Genomic DNA, 21774 nt, shown 5'->3' with positions numbered 1-21774 from the left:
AACCAAGCGTCCAAACACCGAGCTATCCCTACAAAGTTTCATCATGTGTGGGGATTGCATTCTTGAAAAATGCTGTGTGTGCAAACACCAAAACATGGCAGACTGTGAGTGTGCATTATGAGCCATACATGAACTGTACACTCTTCACTACAGAAAGAATATTATCCTTAATTTATTTTACTTAAAAACTGTGGATAAACCAAAATTTAGATACTCAACAGGCAACAAGCTGCACTGTAGATTTTGTGCAGACAAGCAAATTCATGAAAGGTAGACCAACAAATGCCAGGTTGGACTGCAACAGAGCAAACGTTTTATTTCTGACATGTTACACTGCTGGATGACAGAACATTGGTTGTTAGAAATCCTTGCAAATCAAACATTTCATTGACTGCACAAAACCTCTATTTCCAGTCAAAGTGTGGGAGGATAACATTCTCTCCAATGACAGGATAGGGCCTATATATAAACCTCCAAGAGAGAAATAATGCAGATAATTTTTATGCCGTACACAATTATAGCATTGCTGTTCAATGAAACAGTCAAAATATTAATTGTCTGACATAGAAAATGGGACAGATTATTAAAATGTTCAAGGATGTACTGTCACATCTTTTCAAAGACAATGCAGGGATCAATGATTACTAGAGTTGTATGAAACAGCTGATTAATGGGGTGAAATTGAAATGATGTACATATCTCTCCAACATCCCTGTACAGTATTCATTACTCAGATATCAAGCCTTTATTTTGATGAAGGTGCATGACAGCTGTGTTCCACAAAGCAGAGTCTGAATAAAAAGCAAATTCTGCAAGATGTTATCTTAAAGAATTTTTTTTTAAAAAAACACATTACATCAAAGCATTCCATCTCACACTCATCAGGACAAGTGGCAAGAATATCTGTTTGAATTCCTCTACTTGCAGCAATCCTGCCATAAACTGGCATCTACTGAAGATGTTGATTCTTTGAAAGCATGCCTAGCTGATCTGGTGAATGAATACGGCAGGATTCTGAGTGATTTCTCCAATTTACACTTGTATGCAAACACTAAGCAGCATTGAGGCACCTCAAGGGCAATCTGGACACATCTTTAGTCACGACAAAGAGAGGGGAATAGCCACCATTAAGAAGCACGACTATGTCAACAAAATGCATCCATTTTTAATGGCATGACCAAATTTACATTCATTGAACCCAAAGCCCAGCAGGAATGTACAGGCCTAGTCAAAATCCATTTTAAAAAAAACACTAGTTAGAGTCGTGTAAGAATAACAAGCTCCTCGATGATTTATAGGATTGGGTGCATCCTCACAATTTACGGTGTATCGGATGCCAGATATACATAAGTGATATCCCCAAGTGAGGAAAAAAGTGTATATAATATACATTCTGGCATGCAGGTTTCAAAATAGACTCAGGAGGATGGATCAGCTCTGTGAAGGTAATTTTGTTCTAACCAGGTCAGAAATTCATTTGTAACAAATGGCCTAACTTCATCAACTCCCGAAAATCAGGTGACAGCAGTCAAGTGCCTGACAGGACACCTGTAATGCCTAGGGGTGGAAATATTTCGAGTCATAGATGGATGACTCGCTTATAAAAGGGTTCCAACATGGCGATAAAGACAAAGTTTTAGAGATGTACAGCATGGAAACCGACTCTTCAGTCCAACTCATCCATGCTGACCAGAAATCCTAATTTAAACTGGTCCCATTTGCCAGCATTTGACCCATAGCCCTCTAAACCCTTTCTATTCATATACCCATCCAGATACCCTGTAAATGGTGTAAATGTACCAGCCTCCACCACTTCCTCTGGCAGCTCATTCCATACACACACCACCCTGTGTGGAAAATGAGCCCCTTAGGTCCCTTTTAAATCTTTCCCCTCTCACCTTCCAGTTTTGGACTTCCCTACCCACTATCCATGCCCTTCTGATTTTACAAACCTCTAGAAGGTCACCCCTCAGACTCCAATGCTCCAGGGAAAATAGCCCCAGCCTATTCAGCCCCTCCCTATGTCTCAAATCCTCTAACCCTGGCAGCATCCTTGTAATTTTGTTCTGAACCTTCTCAAGTTTCACAACAGGGAGACAGGAATTGAACACAGTATTCCAAAGAGGCTGAACCAATGTCCTGTACAGCTTCCAAGATAATAAAGTGTGGAGTTAGATGAACACAGCAGCCCAAGCAGCATCTCAGGAGCACCAAAGCTGACCTTTCGGGCCTAGACCCTTCATTGGAGCTTCCTGTACAGCCTCTATGGCTGATATTACAAGAGACGGACACCTGTTTTAGCTTCTGAGGTCACTTCAGAAGATGTAGGAGTTCAGTCCAGAAGGAAGAACAGTCCCTTCCAGCAGGATATTCAGGCATTTAATTCAGGGAAACCAGTCACTACCGCCAATGTATTTTAGTTTGTGAAGTTTCAGAGCCAAGGGAGTTTGGATAGAAATCTTCAAGATTTGAAAAACAGTGGGCCATCAGAATTGTGAAAAGGTTCATGCCAGAGAGCCTGGAAAAGGAATTGTAAAATTGTGTCTACATTTCATGGAAAAACTGAGACCCTGTTAAATGAAACGAAAGAGAATGTGGTAGGAAAGACACACAATTCCAGAGTGGTATTGATAAGCTATCGTGTGGGGAAACACATTGAAATTTTGTTTTGCTATTTGTGTCAAGATCCAAGTATTCCAGGTCCATTGGTTTGCTTTATTTTCCTTCATGCAATAATCTTATGCTCTGTGAAAGAGCATCTGCCGCCTCGTGTTTCACTGATCAGCCATTACATTAACCATTGCAAAAATCAAACATACGATCTACCAAACAAGATTTCACTCACTCAAAGGTAAGGAACCACAGCTCATGGTAAACCATATCAATGATAATGGGAACTGCAGATGCTGGAGAATCCAAGATAATGGAATGTGAGGCTGGATGAACACAGCAGGCCCAGCAGCATCTCAGGAGCATAAAAGCTGACGTTTTGGGCCTAGACCCTTCATCAGAGAGGGGGATGGGGGTGAGGGTTCTGGAATAAATAGGGAGAGAGGGGGACGCGGACCGAAGTTGGAGAGAAAAGATGATAGGTGGAGAGGAGAATATAGGTGGGGAGGTAGGGAGGGGATAGGTCAGTCCAGTCCAGGTCAAGGAGGTGGGATGAGGTTAGTAGGTAGGAGATGGAGGTGTGGCTTGGGGTGGGAGGAAGGGATGGGTGAGAGGAAGAACAGGTTAGGGAGGCAGAGACAGGCTGGGCTGGCTTTGGGATGCAGTGGGGGGAGGGGACGAACTGGGCTGGTTTTGGGATGCGGTGGGGGAAGGGGAGATTTTGAAGCTGGTGAAGTCCACATTGATACCATTGGGCTGCAGGGTTCCCAAGCGGAATATGAGTTGCTGTTCCTGCAACCTTCGGGTGGCATCATTGTGGCACTGCAGGAGGCCCATGATGGACATGTCATCTAAAGAATGGGAGGGGGAGTGGAAATGGTTTGCGACTGGGAGGTGCAGCTGTTTATTGCGAACCAAGCGGAGGTGTTCTGCAAAGCGGTCCCCAAGGCTCCGCTTGGACACCATGGACGTTCAGTCCCTATACACCCGTATTCCACATGCAGATGGCCTCAAGGCCCTCCGCTTCTTCCTGTCCCACAGGCCCGTCCAGTCCCCCTCCACCGACACCCTCATCCGCCTAGCCGAACTCGTCCTCACCCTCAACAACTTCTCTTTCAATTCCTCCCACTTCCTACAGACTAAGGGGGTGGCCATGGGCACCCGCATGGGCCCCAGCTATGCCTGCCTCTTTGTAGGTTACGTGGAACAGTCCCTCTTCCGCACCCACACAGGCCCCAAACCCCACCTCTTCCTCCGTTACATTGATGACTGTATCGGCGCCGCCTCTTGCTCCCCAGAGGAGCTCGAACAGTTCATCCACTTCACCAACACCTTCCACCCCAACCTTCAGTTCACCTGGGCCATCTCCAGCACATCCCTCACCTTCCTGGACCTCTCAGTCTCCATCTCAGGCAACCAGCTTGTAACTGATGTCCATTTCAAGCCCACCGACTCCCACAGCTACTTAGAATACACCTCCTCCCACCCACCCTCCTGCAAAAATTCCATCCCCTATTCCCAATTCCTCCGCCTCCGCCGCATCTGCTCCCACGATGAGGCATTCCACTCCCGCACATCCCAGATGTCCAAGTTCTTCAAGGACCGCAACTTTCCCCCCCACAGTGGTCGAGAACACCCTTGACCACATCTCCCGCATTTCCCGCAACACATCCCTCACACCCTGCTCCTACCACAACCGCCCAAAGAGGATCCCCCTCGTTCTCACACACCACCCCACCAACCTCCGGATACAATGCATCATCCTCCGACACTTCCGCCATCTACAATCCGACCCCACCACCCAAGACATTTTTCCATCCCCACCCGTCTGCCTTCCGGAGAGACCACTCTATCTGTGACTCCCTTGTTCGCTCCACACTGCCCTCCAACCCCACCACACCCGGCACCTTCCCCGCAACCGCAGGGAATGCTACACTTGCCCCCGCAACCGCAGGGAATGCTACACTTGCCCCCACACCTCCTCCCTCACCCCTATCCCAAGCCCCAAGATGACTTTCCACATTAAGCAGAGGTTCACCTGCACATCTGCCAATGTGGTATACTGCATCCATTGTACCCGGTGTGGCTTCCTCTACATTGAGGAAACCAGAGGCTTGGGAACTGCTTTGCAGAACACCTCTGCTCAGTTCGCAATAAACAACTGCACCTCCCAGTCGCAATCCATTTCCACTCCCCCTCCCATTCTTTAGATGACATGTCCATCATGGGCCTCCTGCAGTGCCACAATGATGCCACCCAAAGGTTGCAGGAACAGCAACTCATATTCCGCTTGGGAACTCTGCAGCCCAATGGTTTCAATGTGGACTTCACCAGCTTCAAAATCTCCCCTTCCCCCACCGCATCCCAAAACCAGCCCAGTTCGTCCCCTCCCCCCACTGCACCACACAACCAGCCCAGCTCTTCCCCTCCACCCACTGCATCCCAAAACCAGTCCAACCTGTCTCTGCCTCCCTAACCTGTTCTTCCTCTCACCCATTCCTTCCTCCCACCCCAAGCCGCACCTCCATTTCCTACCTACTAACCTCATCCCACCTCCTTGACCTGTCCGTCTTCCCTGGACTGACCTATCCCCTCCCTACCTCCCCACCTATACTCTCCTCTCCACCTATCTTCTTTTCTCTCCATCTTCAGTCCGCCTCCCCCTCTCTCCCTATTTATTCCAGTTCCCTCACCCCCATCCCCCTCTCTGATGAAGGGTCTAGGCCCGAAACGTCAGCTTTTGTGCTCCTGAGCCTGCTGTGTTCATCCAGCCTCACATTTCATTATCTTGGTAAACCATGTCTTGTTATTAGTGTATAGTGATTTCAGCTAAATCACACACACACACACACACACACACACACCAGTACCCTGCTCTTTGAATACAGTAAGGACAAGTACATGCATTATTCAGTTAAAATAGGTACAAAATAAGTCATTTTCCCATTCATTCCTCAGAGAATGGTTTAACCAGAGTCAACCCATGTGGTTTAAGTTTTAAAGAAGCTTAGCAGTTAACTGCCAGTCGTGTAACTGGTGCATTCTCTATGGCAACACATCCAATCAGAGAAAAACTGCTGATCAATTAGCACTCTCTTCTCCTACAGTACAAAATGGCAGTCCCCGCTACATTGGTATTCTTGCAAAATGTCCTGATGAGCGCAAGACCAAAAGCTCTGACAAAATGTGTCCTGTTTCAGCACTATTTTTAAACTATTGAATGAACACAGAACATATTAAAAATTTACATCAAGGAGTTTAATTCAATCACGATGACACATTATAAATATCACTGAGCTACTACGTAGAACAATGATACATTCTTAGATCAAAGGAGGCTTGATGAAAACCGCCCCTTGGCAATCAAACATACTGCTGAAATCTCCTCAGGCCCTTTTGTCAAACTGTCAAAAAACCGGACACTAATCAGAGCAGATTTTATTGTAGGCCATGGGATCCTGAATCAGCGCTTACAACAGAACTAGCTCATCCCTTTAACTAGTAGCTCGCTGGGTAAGTTCCAGGCTTTGTCGACAACAGTTCTGAAAGATCAGCAGAACCACCAGCTACCCCAATCCCAAAGCCTGGAGCTCCAATGGCACCCCAGGCCCATCCGTGAGACTGGTGGCTCTTGCAGCAAAGAGTCTGCCCAACCAACTGACTTGAAAAATAAAACTTTTAACTACCTGTACCAATAGGTGTCACCACCATTTTATGAGCCACAGAAGCTCCTTGGGTATCAATGAATCTCTGCGTTCAGCAACGTGTGTTGGATATGCATAGTGATGTCCCATCATTGTTTTGTCATTGGCAGGTTTGTTGAAAATCCCTTGTTGATGGAACAACACTTCTTTGGTTCACAATTAAAGCCACGGCTAGACCAAATCTCAGAACCATCTATTTTACACAGGTTATTCTCCTGCAGTGTTACTCAGTATCTCCACTTTGTGTGGATGGAACATAAAATAGAGTCTAGCGCTACACACTGGCAACAGGCAATATCGTCAGACATGCCACTTGCTGAAGACACGCTGCAGAACTGCACCTTAGACAGCACCTTCCATACTCATGGGCCATTTCCATTTAGAAGGACAAGGGCAACAGATACAAGGGAACACCAAGTTCCCCTCCGAGCCATTCGCTATCCCAACTTGGAAATATATTGCCATTCCTTCAGTAACATGGAACCAAGATCATAGAATGCCCTCTCTAACAAAATTGTGGGCCTACTTATTGTAACATGGATTGTAGTGGCTCACAAGGTAACACAGTACCACCTTCTGAGGCACATCTAGGAATGGGCTACAAAGAGACATGCCCATACAGGGATATACACTGTGAATGAATAAGCAAAAAAACCATCAAGATAGTTTCACATAAGACCAGAAGACATAGGAGTGGAAGTAAGGCCATTTGGCCCATAGAGTCCACTCTGCTATTTAATCATGGCTGATGGGCATTTCAACTCCACTTCCCTGCACTCTCCCCGTAGCCCTTGATTCCTTGTGACATCAAGAATTTATCGATCTCTGCCTTGAAGACATGTAACGTTCTGGCCTCCATTAACATTTTCTTGTACTCCTCTCAAAACCTCTGCCATAGGAATTACAGACTTAGAAACAGGATTAGGCCACTCGGCCCCTCAAGTCTGCACTACCATTCAATAAGATCATGGCTGATCCGGTTGTAGCGTCTACGATCTGTCTAAACCCACGGAATAGCTTGTCTGTCAAAGAACTATTATTGAACCATGCCTGTTTGTCTTGGAATAGAGAAGCCTGAAACAGGCCATGATTGAGGTATACAAAATTGTGAGGGGTAAAGATAGCGCAGACGGGGGGAATGCGTTTTCCTTGGCAGCGAATTCGAAAACCAGGAGCCATAGATTCACACTAAGTAGCAAAAGGATTAAAGGAGACATGAGACAAAGCATTTTTACAGAAGGTGGTGGGTGTCTGGAATTCGCTGCCCGAGTCAATGATGGAGGCAGGGCCCCTAAACGCTTTTCAAAATTACCCGAATTTGTACCTTAAGAACTATAATCACCAGGACTATGGGCCGTATGCGGTAGGATGGGATTAGAAAGGCCATCTGGTTCTGGGTGTCTTTGGACAGGCACGATGTGAAGGCACTGGGGTGGGCCAAATCAGAAGTTACATCACACCAGGTTATAGTCCAATAGATTTATTTTTGCTACTCCGAAAGCTTGTGATTTTAAATAAACCTTTAGGACTATAAACTGATGTTGTGTGACTTCCAACTTTGTCTTTGGGTTGGCATGGATAAGATGGGCCAAGTGGACCCCCCCACCCCCACAATCTGTGCTGTACGGTTTTATGGTGCAGCAGTTCCATTGGACTCACCCTTGAATAAATTTAAGGCCCCAGTCTCCACAATATTCCAGGAAAAAGAAGTCCATACACTAACAAACCTCAGGGGAAAATAAAACTTGCACCCTCACTGGCTCAACAGACACTCATTAAAATAAAGCAATGCCTCCTTCAGGTGGCTCTGTACACTTGACCGGGCTACTGAGGGTTTTCCAATTGCTATGGAGATGTGCTGGCATGCCTCCATCTTCTAATGCCACAACGTGATACCAACAGCAGAACACAGAGTGGTTCAGTCTGTCCACTGTGTCACTGAAACGTCAGATTACTGGCCCATACCAGCATCTAATTGGTGTCAGGGGCGATGAGTTATCACTGAGAGAGGGGGTAGCCAGGTAATGGCCACCCTCACAGATATGATGCTGCCACGTCACCCCTGCCCACCTCTCCCCAAACTACCAGGGCCCTATCGGCCTGATCTTGCCTCGCTAAAGGCAGTGAAGGTCAACCGTGTCTTTGACCAAAATGCAGAGTTCCCACTGGCAGGTTAATTCCTGGGGGGGGGGGCAAAAAATGACACTCCAAGATCCCACTGCCCAGCTGGCAAGGTAGCAATTTCCACCATAACAGATAACAAAGTGTGAGGCTGGATGAACACAACAGGCCAAGCAGCATCTCAGGACCACAAAAGCTGACGTTTCGGGCCTAGACTCTCCCAGCAATTTCCACTGTTGGTCTTGAGGACTGAATTTCTTCCCAGCTCAAAACAACACTCCACTCAGCTTCAGGCCTGGTAGCAGGACACCGGTTAGCTCAGAGGAACACAAGGACCTTGGGATGCTTGCCCTCAAATTCCTGAAAGGATGGATTAATAGAATGGTTCAGAAGGCATCTGGGACATTTGCCCGCATCAAACTGTGGCACACAGATTATAAGATTATAAAATCAAGGAGGTCATGTTGGATTGTACAAGGCTGTGGTCAGGCCACAGCTGGTCACCCACCTATTCTGCATTGGAAAGGGTGTAGAGAAGACTCACCAGGATGTAGCCTGGGATGGAATGATAAAGACAGGTTGAATAAGCTCAGTTTACCTTCTTTGGAGCAGAGAGGGTTGAGGGGGAGCTCGGTAGAGCAGTAAAAGATTATGAGGGACATGGACAGAGAGTATAGAAAGCAACTGCCCCCATTTTTGAAGAACAGGGGGCAACAAGGGGAGGAAATTTAAAAAGGAGATGAGGACACATTTTCTTACCCAGAGCATGTTGAGAATCTGGAATGCATTGCCTGGGAGGATAGTTGAGGTGGAAACCTCACAACCTTTAAAATGTACTTGGATCAACCCCTGAAATATCATAGCATTCAAGGCTATAAGCTGAGAGCAGCAAAGTGGGGCTAGTGTGGGCAGTAGTGAATTTACAGTCATATAGACTCAATGAGCCGAAAGGCCTCTTCTATACTGTATGATTCTTTGACTGGTGTTTGGGCAGAAAGAGAAAACAAAAAAAGAGAGAACATTTCCTAATATTAACAGAGCTTTGTCTAGAAGCGTTCACCAGGGATTTTTTTTATATATACAGGCACAAAGTTCATGGGCAATCCAAGATGTGTCATGCACGAAGATTTGCTCGGTCTGTTTCAAATCATTACCTCACCAAACACGCTGAAAAGGATAAAACAGGGTGGTATACAGGGCACGCACGTACGTCGATCGTGATGGATAGTTTCCCTGTGGCTGCCTCAATGTCACGTGAAAGTATTTCAGATACAGATTGTCTCTAAGTAACCTTTGACCTCTGCCCTGCAATAACTCGTCACATTTTCACATCTTTCTTCATTGAAGGGTGGACCACAGCAGTGTTACTAAGTGAGATTTCTTGACAGGGAGTTTAACACCGCTAGGAACTCCATTCAATTCCCAAATTTCAAATCTTCAGGATCTAAAGGGGCAGCATTTTCACACAGAGGGTGATGCACGTATGGAATGAGCTGCCAGAGGAAGTGTTGGAGGCTGGTACAATTGTAACATTTAATAGACATCAGAGTGGGTACATGAATAGGAAGGGTTTAGATGGATAGGGGCCAAATGCTGGCAAGTGGGACTCGATTTATTTAGTATGTCTGGTAAGCATGGACAAGTTGGACCGAAAGGTCTGTTTCCGTGCTCGAAAAGTCTATGGAATGGTAGAACTGGTCTCTAAAATAATGGCCATGACAACCATCATTGATTATTTCAAAATATCTGTGGGACTCCAGATCTTCAGCAACATGGTTGACTCTAAACTGCCCTTAATTGTTCCAGCAAGCCAATTAATTCAAGAGCAATTAGGGATAAATGATAAATGCTGTCCCAGCCGGTAACATCCATGATAGAGTTTTTAAAAGAATCTCCAATCAAATGGACACTTTTAATGAATTTGCTACTGCAATTGTGCTCCATGAATTACAACAGTTGCTTCGCTACACAGCAAGATTCCACAGGCAAGCGATTCTGATACTCTATTATGTCTTAAATGATACTGAGGATTTTGGAGGAAACCTTTCAGTTCTTTGAATTGTACCATTAGTGAGAAACATAATTGAAACACAAAATTCTTTGGGGACTTGACAGGGTAGATGCTAAGAGATCATGTCCCCTTTATGGGAGAGTCTGGTAGCAGAGGTCATTATCTCAGAGTAAGGGTTCATACATTTAATGATAAAGATAAGGAGGATTTTCTTCTTTCGAAGGGTAGTGAATCTATGGAATGTGTTACTGTCAAAAACTGTCAAGGCTGGGTGTTAGGTATATTCAGGGCTGATAAAACCTTTAAATGGTATGGGAATCTAGAGTTATGGCGGGGGGTGAGGAGACAGGAAAGTGAAGCTGAGAATTATCAGATCAGCTATGATCTTATTGAATAGGGGTGCAGACTTTTCAGGCCAATTGGCCCTCTTTGGTCTTCCATGTTATGGTCTCATGATCTTACTATAGCTTTTGCCTCTACTTGACAGAGCTATATGGTGTCTCATTTTAACTTCCCATTCCAAGGACTGCACCTTTGACAGTGCAGCACTGCCCCTCAGCTCTGCGCCAAAATTTATGTTTAGACTATGTTCTCAGATCACCACAGTGGGTCTCAAACCAATGGTTTTCCACCTCTGAGGTTTTACCACTGAGTCAAAACTGACACATTTATTGCTGCGTTACTGTGAGTTGAAAAATCATAGATACGGTTACCAGGAATATTGAATCATCCTCTTGGCTTTACTGTCTGAATCTAAGGAGTTTTGGCATTTATATTTTTAGAAGCAATCCCAATTCTTGAGGAGGCACTTTCAAAAGAAACAGCTGCTGAGTACTGAATTCTGTTTTCTCCACTTACTCAAGTCTAATCCATGTCCATTTCCACACCAGCACTGATATCCTGACCTTGTCAGGCACATATCCTTACAGCTCACACGTCCTGCCCAACCTAATACCTGTGCCTCCTCCTACACTTCCGACTCTCCCTCCATCAGAACGCCACCCCAGCTTTGCTGCAGTTCCCTTCTCTTCCAGCCCACGACTGTGTTCCTAAGGTTTCCTGCTCTGTCTTCTCCTCTCCAGATCATCGAATATTAACAAGCAACGTCCCAATACGTGAAGATAGACACACGTACTGTACAGGCTAACACACATTTTGAGTTGTTTTCACTTAAAGTGAGAGTGAAAGAGCCATAACTACTTACCGTTGACTCTAATCTCGATTTTGCTTGCTGTTGCTGTAGTCACCAACATCAGTATTAAGCACAGAAAAGGCAGACTTCCATCCACGGAGCACCCACAAATCTTTCACCTCATTTTTTTCATGGTTTAAGCCCCACACACGTGGCAGTAAATCAGTTGCCAAGTACAGAAAGGGACAACTCCAGCTATTACTGAGCCACAGAGCACAGCAACAAACTCAGGTCACTCACATTTACTGAGCTACCTGCCCACACGGAGTGTCAACGAAGGATAAAGCAGCCGCTTCCACTTGCCAATTCTTGCAGAAGGATTTGGACCAAGTTCCTGCTGCTCGTGGTGAGAAACATCTTGTTCTGTTCAGGATCGCACACAGGCTGTTTCAAACCACACGGCCAACACAATAGAATCCGTTAATGATTAAACAACAACAGCCTTGCTTCAGTCTCCCTAGCCAGTAAATACCAAAGACAACTGTTTGGAGTGTACAGAAGTTCCACAAGTTGTTTCGGCACTGCTGCAGGTAACCCCAGCAAGGTATTTAGCACTGGAGCTGGAGGACACTAATTTAAAGTCATTGAAAAAATTGAAGGCAGTGCGAAGATGGAGTCAGAGTTATACAGCAGGAAACTGACACTTCAGTCCAACTTAACCGTGCCAACCAGACATGCTGTGTTCATCCAGCTCCACACTTTGTTATCTCTATGCCAATCCGATCTAGTCTCATTCACAGCAACTGGCCCATATGCCTCTAAACCCTTCCTATTCATATCTCAATCCGGGTGCCTTTTAAATGCTGTAATTGTACCCACTTCCACCACCACCTCTGGCAGCTCCATCCATACACACACCACCCTCTGCATGAAAAAGTTGCTCCTCAGGTCCCTTTTATATCTTTTCCCCCCCTCAACTTAAACCGATACCCTCTAGTTTTAGATTCCCCTGTCCTGGGAAGAAGACCTTAGCTATTCACTCTACCCACGTCCCTCATGACTTTATAAACCTCGATGCAAGTTACCCCTCAGTCTCCAACACTCCAGGGGGAAATGCCCCAGCCTATTCAGCTTCTGCCTGTAACTCAATCCCTCCAATCCAGGCAACATTCTTGTAAATCTTTTCTGAACTCTTTCACATTTAACATCCTTCCTACAGCAGGAAGTCCGGAATTGTATGCAGGGTTCTAAAAGTGACCTAGGCGAATCTCTGTACAGCCACATGATATCCCAGCTCTTATACGCAATGTACTGACCAATGAAGGCAAGCATACCAAATGCCTTCTTCACTATCCTGCTGCCTGCAGCTCCATTTTTAAGGTTTTAAGGTAGTGTGTACCTGCACCCCTAGGGCTTTTTGTTCAGCAACACTCCCCAGGACCCTACCCTTCACTGTACGAGTCCTGCCCTGATTTGCATAACCAAAATGCAACACCTCACATTTATCTAAATTAAACTCCATCTGCTGTCCTCAGCCCATTTGATTAAAATCATGTTGAACTTTAAGATGACCTTCTTTTACTGTCCATCACACTACCAATTTTGGTGTCACCTGAAAACTTACTAACCATACCTCCTATGTTCACATCCAAATAATTCCCATCAATGATGAAAAGCAGTGGACCCAGCATTGATCCTTGTGGCACACCAGTGGGCACAGGCCTCCAGTCCGATAAACAACCCTCTACCAACATCCTCGGTCTCCTTTCTTCGAGCCAGTGTGTGTTTGGATTCTGGAAAGCACATGGCTTAGCATGGTGCAGGCAAATTCAATTGAAAGGGAACCCAGAGCCACAGAATCAGTACAGCATTGAAGGAGGCCACTCAGCCCATCACATCTGCACTAGCTCTCTGAAGGAACAAGCCACTGAATGTCATTCTCTCTGCACATTCCTCCTTTTCAAATAACAGCCCCTGGATTGCTTCAATTGTACCTGCCTCTACCTCACTTTTTCAGGCATCACATTCCAGGCCTTAACCCTCCCTGCATGAAAAGCTTCTTTTTCTTTCATGGTGATTTTTCTTCAGGTCCTTGAAATCTGCCCCCTCTTGTTGTCCATCCTTTCATGAATGTGAACACATTTGCACCTCTCCACTCTGTGGATGAACTGTAAAAAGCTAAAGGGCCAGGGTAGAGAGACCTTGCAAAGAGAAAACACACTCAGCCTAGAAAGGCCAAATAGCCTCTATCGGTGCAGAAACCATAACATGATTCTGTGCACAGAGTCTTTCAATGCGTGGATTTGTGTGTTTGGGTCAACGTAGACCAAACACGGAGAAGGCAGTGTCAGAAAGTATCTTCAAAGGCGTCTTTAGAATTCCATTTACGGCATTCTAACGAATAAATAGTACTCTAATCCACTTTAACATTACTAAATGACTACTCTCAAATGTACTTCTTTCTTTAGGTATGTCACACACCCTAAATAACTCTGTCCATGCTGTGGTATTTACACCCAGTGAGGAGCATCACCTTGACATTGTCTCATGATTGCTCCAGGGTCCTAAATCCCTTACCCAGCCGTACAGATGCTGACACTTCAGGGTTATCTCAGAGGTTCCACAAACTAACAGATTAATCTCTGGGACCAGCCCAGTAGAAAAGTCACGGGAGCAGGAGGAAAGTGTGCCATTTTTATTTTAACACTTTCACGTACTGGTTGTAAAAGTAACAAAGTTGATAGAGAGAAGGCACTTGGGCTCAACTGTTGGTGACAGGTGGTCTCCAGTAGTACATCCAAACAGAGCTGGCAACAGCAATGACTGATAACAACTGAACAGTGCCATTGGTCGAACATAAAAGTTTTGTAAGGTGTGGCTTGTGCTCAAATTGTCAAAATACTTTTAAAAGATACTCAATGGAAGGCCTTCACTCCCATATGAGGGTGAATATAAAAGTGGGCAGGCATGAATATTCATGCAGAGATAGCACGAACTGCAGATGCTGGAGAATCTAAGACAACAAGGTGTAGAGCTGGATGAACACAGCAGGCCAAGCAGCGTCAGGGGGGCAGGAAGGCTGATGTTTCAGGCCTAGATCCTTCTTCAGAAATGGCCTGAAACGTCAGCCTTCCGACTCCTCTGATGCTGCTTGGCCTGCTGTGTACATCCAGCTCTACACTTTATTATCTAGGAATATTCATGCCTATGGTTTGTATGCCCATTTGCCAGCACAGCCCTGCCCTGGAGACTCTGAACCAAAGTTGGAACCATTAATGGAGGTGAATAAGCAGCCTATTAGGTGTTGTTGCCTAGGCTTTAAAAGGTTAGGAACTAATTAGGTGGGAAACAATTGTAGGTCTAAGGTGACCCAGTGGCGCCACATGGATGGCTGCAGTGGGATCAACTTTTGTGTACAATGCAGCTTCAGAATTTTGGGCAGGCATGGCAGTTTGTATGAAAGACAAAGAGTTCACTTCCTTCCAAGCCTGAAGAGCAATTATTTCAAAAGCCCAGGAACAAAAAGGTAACCGGAACACATCACAAGGCTGAACAATGTCAATCACAAGTGTTATGATGCAAAAAGAGGTCATTCAGCCCACAAAGTCAAGGTCTGCTGGCCCCCAGGTGGTGTTGCGGAGCAGGCCGTTGGTGGCAGAACAGATGGCCATCCTCAGCTGTCTGGCTACAGCTGTAGTCATACATTTTTCACCCCCCCCCCCCCCCCCCAATATTTATCCCCCTTTCAAGAATGTTATTAAACATCTCTGGAGTAGGGGGACCTGAACACAAGCCACCACAACATAGACTGGACCCTGAAACTATAAATATTGTAATCAATCTGTTCAAAGATGTTACAACATATCTCTGGTGGAGATGGGATTTAAACTCTGGTCTCCTGGCTCAGAGGTAGGGACACTAAAACAGTGTACCACAGAAGCCCCTCAATTGCAAGGCCATCAGCTGGCCTTCCCTCTCTGCAGTAGTGACCTGGCTGCTGAAGCCATTTCAGAACTGAAAAAACTTTTCAAAAGGATGCATCAAGAAAATTAGAGATAGGATGCATTCGAAGGTGCATCAAGATGGTGGCACCTTCTCCCTTCCCTTGTCTGAACAGCAGTATCAGTGTTGAAGAGGCTCCGATTGGGCCCTCCAGCTTCTAGATCCCACCCTGTCACTGCCGTTTGGCCAATCCGGAGAAAAGAAATCCACTGAGTGGCGAGTGGTTCTGACACAGCGTGGAGTCACGACCTTCATTTCACCCTGCCATCCAGAATCTAAAATCTTGACCCCGTGTAGCCTTTGGACGAAGTGGGTTCCAATTTGCTGCTGTGGGTTGGAGGCAATGCAGTAGCACTGATAGCAGGGCACAATGGTAAATGCAAGTCATTCTTTTCAATTGTAGTGTCAGAGCTGGGTGGCAAAGTGCCAAGCTGAGTGGCAAGAAGGGTATTCACCCCATTACCATTTAACATGAGGAGGAACAGGTTTGAACAGACTAAAGCAGAGCAGGAATAGACCTTTCAGCCCAACAAGATTATGGCAGTTCTTCCATCTCAATACCATCTTTTCGCACTATCCTCATATCCCATGATATCTACCAATCTTCCTCAAACATACTCATTGACTGACTCTCCATAGCCCTCTGGGGCTAAACATCCACTCAAAGAAACTTCTCCTCGTGCGTGATTTCAATGGTTTACCTATTATTCTGACACTTTGTTCCCTGGTTTATAGACTCCCCACCCCAGGAGCCAATCAAAATGCCTACCCTATCACAACTATTTATCCTTTAATGAAGTCACCTCTTATTTTTAATCATGTTTACAGGATACAGACCAAATGCCTTTTTGACTATCCCAATGATCTGTCTGTGGGTCCTCTTTCTAATTTTCTTGAATTCATTAACGGGATGTGGGCATCACTGGCTAAGCCAGCATGTATTGCCCATCCTAAATTACCCAAGAGTTAATCCAATCCAACACCAAACCAGGTAATTATATGACATTCGAGAGTCGGTATAGGTTTCTACAACATGGTTACCTTTAACTTTTTATTGAATTCAAATTTCACCATCTGACATTGTGGGATTCAAACCCATCTCCAGAACTTTGATCTGGGGTTTTGGAGTACCACGCTGATGACATTTCCACTGCACCACTATCACCGTACGATGGCAGGTTTACATCTCATGTTTTATCCAGCTGGGAGGCGCCCTTACACGACACCAGGACAAACCCATTGGGTTCTGTGCTAGTATAAAATAGCTAATAGCTCATACCTAAACAATGGATAAAACACAAACTAGCCAATGCGTAGAGTACTGTTTTACACCAAATATGACTAACCAAGGCAGTATGATCACCTCTTTTCAAGAGAAAGTCTATTTATTAAAGATCTGTTTTACAGATGCGTTTGGGCCTGCTAAAATACTGAACAGAATCCAAATCATTAACCCTGGCATCTCATTTTGATTTCCATTTACTTTACAGAGAGCTAGTTTGGTTTCAATATTCAGACCTTAATGACCTCCGCAGGGGAACTAGAGGAGAAGAAATATTAGACCTGACATTGTCGGGGCTGCTCCATTAGACTACACAACTGCAATAAACCTGTTTAATAATAAATTCAGTTTCATTCACTCAACACACTCCCCCAAAGAATTCTAAACAATGTTTAAAATGAGAAAAATCACGAGAAAACAAAACATTAAAGAATGTCAAATTTAAACACTTTTTTTTTCCCTAGCTTTTCCTTTTAAAAAGGGGGCTACAGATGGTAAGATTTCCACATTTATCAGAAGCTTGGTTGAGTGACTTCTCTTTAATTGAAGGTCAAAACAACGAGACAAAACACATGCTGGAAGAAAACTTCAAGCTACATTTGATAAAGGAGGAAATAAATATTGCCTGCACCAGTTACTGGGACAAACTTCCCCTTTGCTCATCACATTGGCAAATTTCCCTTGTACCAATCACTGTGGCAAATTTGCCCTGCATCAATTACTGGGGCAAATTTGCCCCTCACTAATCACATTGGTAAATTTCCCCCGTGCTGTTCACTGGGGCAAATTTGCCCTGCATGAGTCCCTGGGACAAATTTCCCCCATGCTAATCATAGAGGCAAATTTCCCTTGTGCCAATCACTGAGGCAAATTTCCCACGCTAGTCACTGGAGAAAACTTGACCTGAATGAGAATGAACCCCAATATTTAAAGATACATTTTTTGCAGCATCAGATTAGATGACTAACAGGCCTCGGCAAATATCTCTAACACAATTGATGTTGAAGAAGAATAAGAACATTGACTACAAAGGGACCATTCTTTGCATATTATCCAATGATTCTGACTGAGCCCAGGAACAATTTGCAGTGAGCAAATTCCTCAGACTGATCGTGCTGAGTTAGATTAGATTCCCTACAGTGTGGAAAAAGGCCCTTTGGCCCAACATGTCCACACTGCCCCTTGGAGCATCCCACCCAGATCCATTCCCCTATAACCCACCTAATCTACACAGCCCTGAACACTACAGGCAATTCAGCATGGCCAATCCACCTAACCTGCACATCTTTGGACTGTGGAAGGAAACCGGAGCACCTGGAGGAAACCCATGCAGACACGGGGAGAATGTGTAAACTCCACACAGACAGTCGCCTGGAGGCTGGAATCGAACCCAGGTCCTTGGCACTGTGAGGTGGCAGTGCCGCCCCACATTCCCCCAAGAGTCGCATTATTTGTAACAGAAGTATGGTGTACCATGTTAAATTGGCAATTTAACTGGCAGAGTGCAGTGAGATTTTCCTACCTTATATTGTTCTTGGAGGCAAAACAAAAGAGAAAGCTAAAAATCTTCCAATTTCCTTAAAGGTTCGTTTTTGACTCAGATGCAGACAGACGTAGTCTCACCCGAGGATCAACAAACACCTCAGCTTCTTTGCATCACAAAAAACTATAATTGAGATTGGGTCATGCCATAATAAAAGCTAAGTACTGCAAATGTCAGAGGTCTGAAATAAAAACCACACAGAGTGAACTTCCAAAGAAGAGTCACACTGGACGTGAAATGTTAACTCTGTTTCTCTGTCCACAGATGCTGCCGGACCAGCTGAGTTTCTCCAGCATTCAGTGTTTGGATTTTCATTTCGACTATGATCTTGTCCCTGGGGTTACACAGGGCAAGATCTCACGGCAACATTCCCTGACTAGGTAAACTCACCAATGAATCGAATACTGGCCACCCTTAATTAAGATTGGAGAAATTTCTTCTCCCTTGGAGATGCTTCATAAGTCATTGGGATTCTCTGCCCCAGTGAGCAGTAGTGGCTTGGACATCAAATATATTCAAGGTTGTGTTTGACATTAACAGAGGAGTTAAGGGGGTCAGAGAGCAAAGTGGAATGAAGGCTACAATCAGATTAGCCATGATATTACGGATGACGGAGCAGGCTCAAAACGGGTCTATTTGCTTATGCTCATGATTCACCTACCATAGAAATCACTGCTTGTTGCTTCACACCACAATATGTTCCAATTTGGAATTCACTGCCTAGGACACTAAGGCTAGACACAGCTCCAGAACAGTCTCTGCAGAATCAGCAGCCCAGAGGAAACTGAGACCCGACTACACACTGTTGTGTTAGTGACTCCAAGTAAAGTTAAGTTTTCAGGTGGTGGTGGGCTCCTACTCCTCACCACCCTCTGGACAAGGCCCAAGCCAATCTGCAGAGACACATGCTTCTACTTTACTGCAGCCTGGAAACCTAAATGTGCTGCACGCTTCAGGCCCACATCTCAGTTCTTTCATCAGTGCAGAGCTCCCTGTAGCATTGCTGAGTCTCTCACTGGAGGCTGTGGGGTTTGGCCATCCTTCCTGACTGCAAGTGCCGTTCTCACCTGGGATCACATCTGAAGCTTCCTCTTCCCTCTTTTGCAATGGACCAGCAGCACCTGAAAGTAAGGAATAAATGTGGGTTAAATGCAGATCATGGAGTGGAAGAGGTCAACCACAATTAGATCACTGCAGCCCAAGGCTGTATTAGTCATGGTAATGCTGGTGAGGAGGGACAGTAGTGTCATGCTGAAACATATATGGTACATGAATTTTCACAACAATGTAGCATGCATGCAATGGATGAGAGAATAATTCAATCCCTTACCTAGCCCCAGCACTTCCTCCTGTTCGTCTTTTGACTCGATGGTCCCACCACAGATCGTCGCTCTATCCTCTCCAGGCGGAGCAATGTCAAGGTCTTCTCCTCAGATGTGTCTCTTGATGTTTGGCAAATTTTTCTTTTAAGGCCCTTCGTTGTTCCCAATTCTTCATTGGCCAACCCCATCTAAAGTCATTGCGGACACAACAATTTCACTGGGGGGGGGGGGGGGGGTGGAGGTTGGGTTAAGATGGCAAAGGGTTGGAGGAATTTGGTTGAACTAGGAGGTGGAGGAGGACAAGGACAACATCTGGACCCACAGATGTCTTGTTTTCCTTTTGATGTTGCCTCCACTCGCAACTCAAATCTTCAAAAACTTTCTAACATGGGGGACGGGCTGCAAGTATTGACACACCAGTGATCCTTTGTTTACTTACTAGCAATTCTGTTGCTGCTTAATAAAGACAGATTTTCTGAAATAATGGCAAATATTGACACTCCCAAGATCCTTTGCAACATTGACACATTCCCATGTTCCTCTGCAGACATGTTCACAGGAACTGCTACCTATATAATGACATACACTCAAGTACTGCGTGCAAATGGCCACGCTCTCCCAGGATCCTTAGTCAAAAATCCGTGGCACCATTGCAGAAAATGTTTCTTATAAGGTCACAACAGAATGGTTAGTAAGTAAACAAAGAAGTTAAAGGTAAAATAAAGTCACCAGAGGCCCACACTCTTATAACAAGAGACACAACTGCTGGTGGTTTAACCTGAGGTCACCACACCTCAGATGAGGGGAGGCATTGAAAAGCAGAGTCCTCCGTGATAGTCTCAGCTGGTTGAACTCAGGTTGTTGGTGCACACTGTATCTCAAACCAACCATCGGAGCCAACTGACAATGTGAAATAAAAATGCAGAGAGATGGTGTTCATACAATGATATGTTCAATATTAGATCTTCGTTTCAAACACCAGTGGAGCGTGCCACACTGTTCCCTGTTTATCACCTGTTATGTACCTGATGGACAGTATAGATCCACACAAAGTAACAGGGACCCCTCCCTCCAAATGTCTTGGTGAAAATATTCTGCACATGCATAAAATCCCTTGCCTAACAGACACTGCGGGCACCATTGCTGACGCCCTTAGTGCGGTACTGATCTTCAAGCAGTCTCCTACAGTCAGACCCTTAAATGTAGGTCTCAATTCACCAAAGAGCGAGAGACAGCACCTTCCAAACACTCAACCTCTACCTAGTTGGACAAGCACAGCAGGATATTTGGGAACTTTCCGTGATCCACTCACTAGCCTGACTTGGAAATATATTGGAGCTCTGTCTATGTTGGTCAAAATCTTGGAACTTCCAGCTAAGGGAATTGTGGGTCTGCAAGTGGACTACAAATGATTCAAGAAGACAGCTCACCACCACCTTCACAAGGGACAGCCAGGGATAGGCAATAAATGCTAGCTTGGTCAGCGATGCTTACATACTATAAGTGATTATTAGAAATAAAGTCCTTTTAAGTAAAAAGCCATTTACTGGGATACGATTAAATCTCATGGGTTGGAAGCGTTTACAGCCATTCGTCCCATTGGGTCTGTACTAGCTCCTCGAAGGAGCAATCCAATTTTATCCTGTGTCAATGGGAATGATCTCTCCACCAGCTCAGGAGGTCAAAGTGAGATGCTATTAAGAGAGAATGAAAATTGAGACAATGCTACTGTTATAAGCAAAACGTTAATCGTGAACAGGCAGTCAACTCAGAAACAGGTTTTGGGAATCAAAATTTTCTGGGAGCAGTTCTCCGACATCTTCTGAGTCATGACTTTGGTACTGACCATGGTGCATCAGGGAGAGAGAGGCAGCAAGGGTCACTTCTCTGAATTTTCTGCCCAATTGCAGCAGAACATTAGGGCAGAGATAATGGGAACTGCAGATGCTGGAGATTCCAAGATAATAAAATGTGAGGCTGGATGAACACAGCAGGCCAAGCAGCATCTCAGGAGCACAAAAGCTGACGTTTCGGGCCTAGACCCTTC

At 45.2% G+C, this 21774-nt stretch overlaps 1 protein-coding gene across 16 annotated transcripts in view; it reads right to left on the bottom strand.

The window, feature by feature from the left end:
- Positions 1-21774, bottom strand: part of LOC125467477 (PH and SEC7 domain-containing protein 1-like) — a 193198-nt gene that overhangs the window by 70453 nt on the left and 100971 nt on the right. For 8 of the 16 annotated variants that reach the window (XM_048563337.2, XM_059640393.1, XM_048563335.2 and 5 more), the window contains one exon: positions 19473-19526. The exons of 5 other annotated variants lie outside the window; for them this stretch is intronic. In XM_048563337.2, the coding sequence (XP_048419294.2) occupies positions 19473-19526 (54 nt within the window). Of the gene's footprint in view, positions 1-11650; positions 12022-19066; positions 19089-19472; positions 19527-19735; positions 21693-21774 lie in introns of those variants that run through there. 3 more of the 16 variants (XM_048563346.2, XM_048563348.2, XM_048563347.2) reach the window with 3 other exon arrangements.

Source organism: Stegostoma tigrinum, chromosome 37 (genome assembly GCF_030684315.1).
Source record: "Stegostoma tigrinum isolate sSteTig4 chromosome 37, sSteTig4.hap1, whole genome shotgun sequence".
Lineage (NCBI taxonomy): Eukaryota > Metazoa > Chordata > Chondrichthyes > Orectolobiformes > Stegostomatidae > Stegostoma > Stegostoma tigrinum.
Note: the sequence above shows the minus strand (reverse complement) of the source record. Positions and strands in the feature narration are given on the sequence as shown.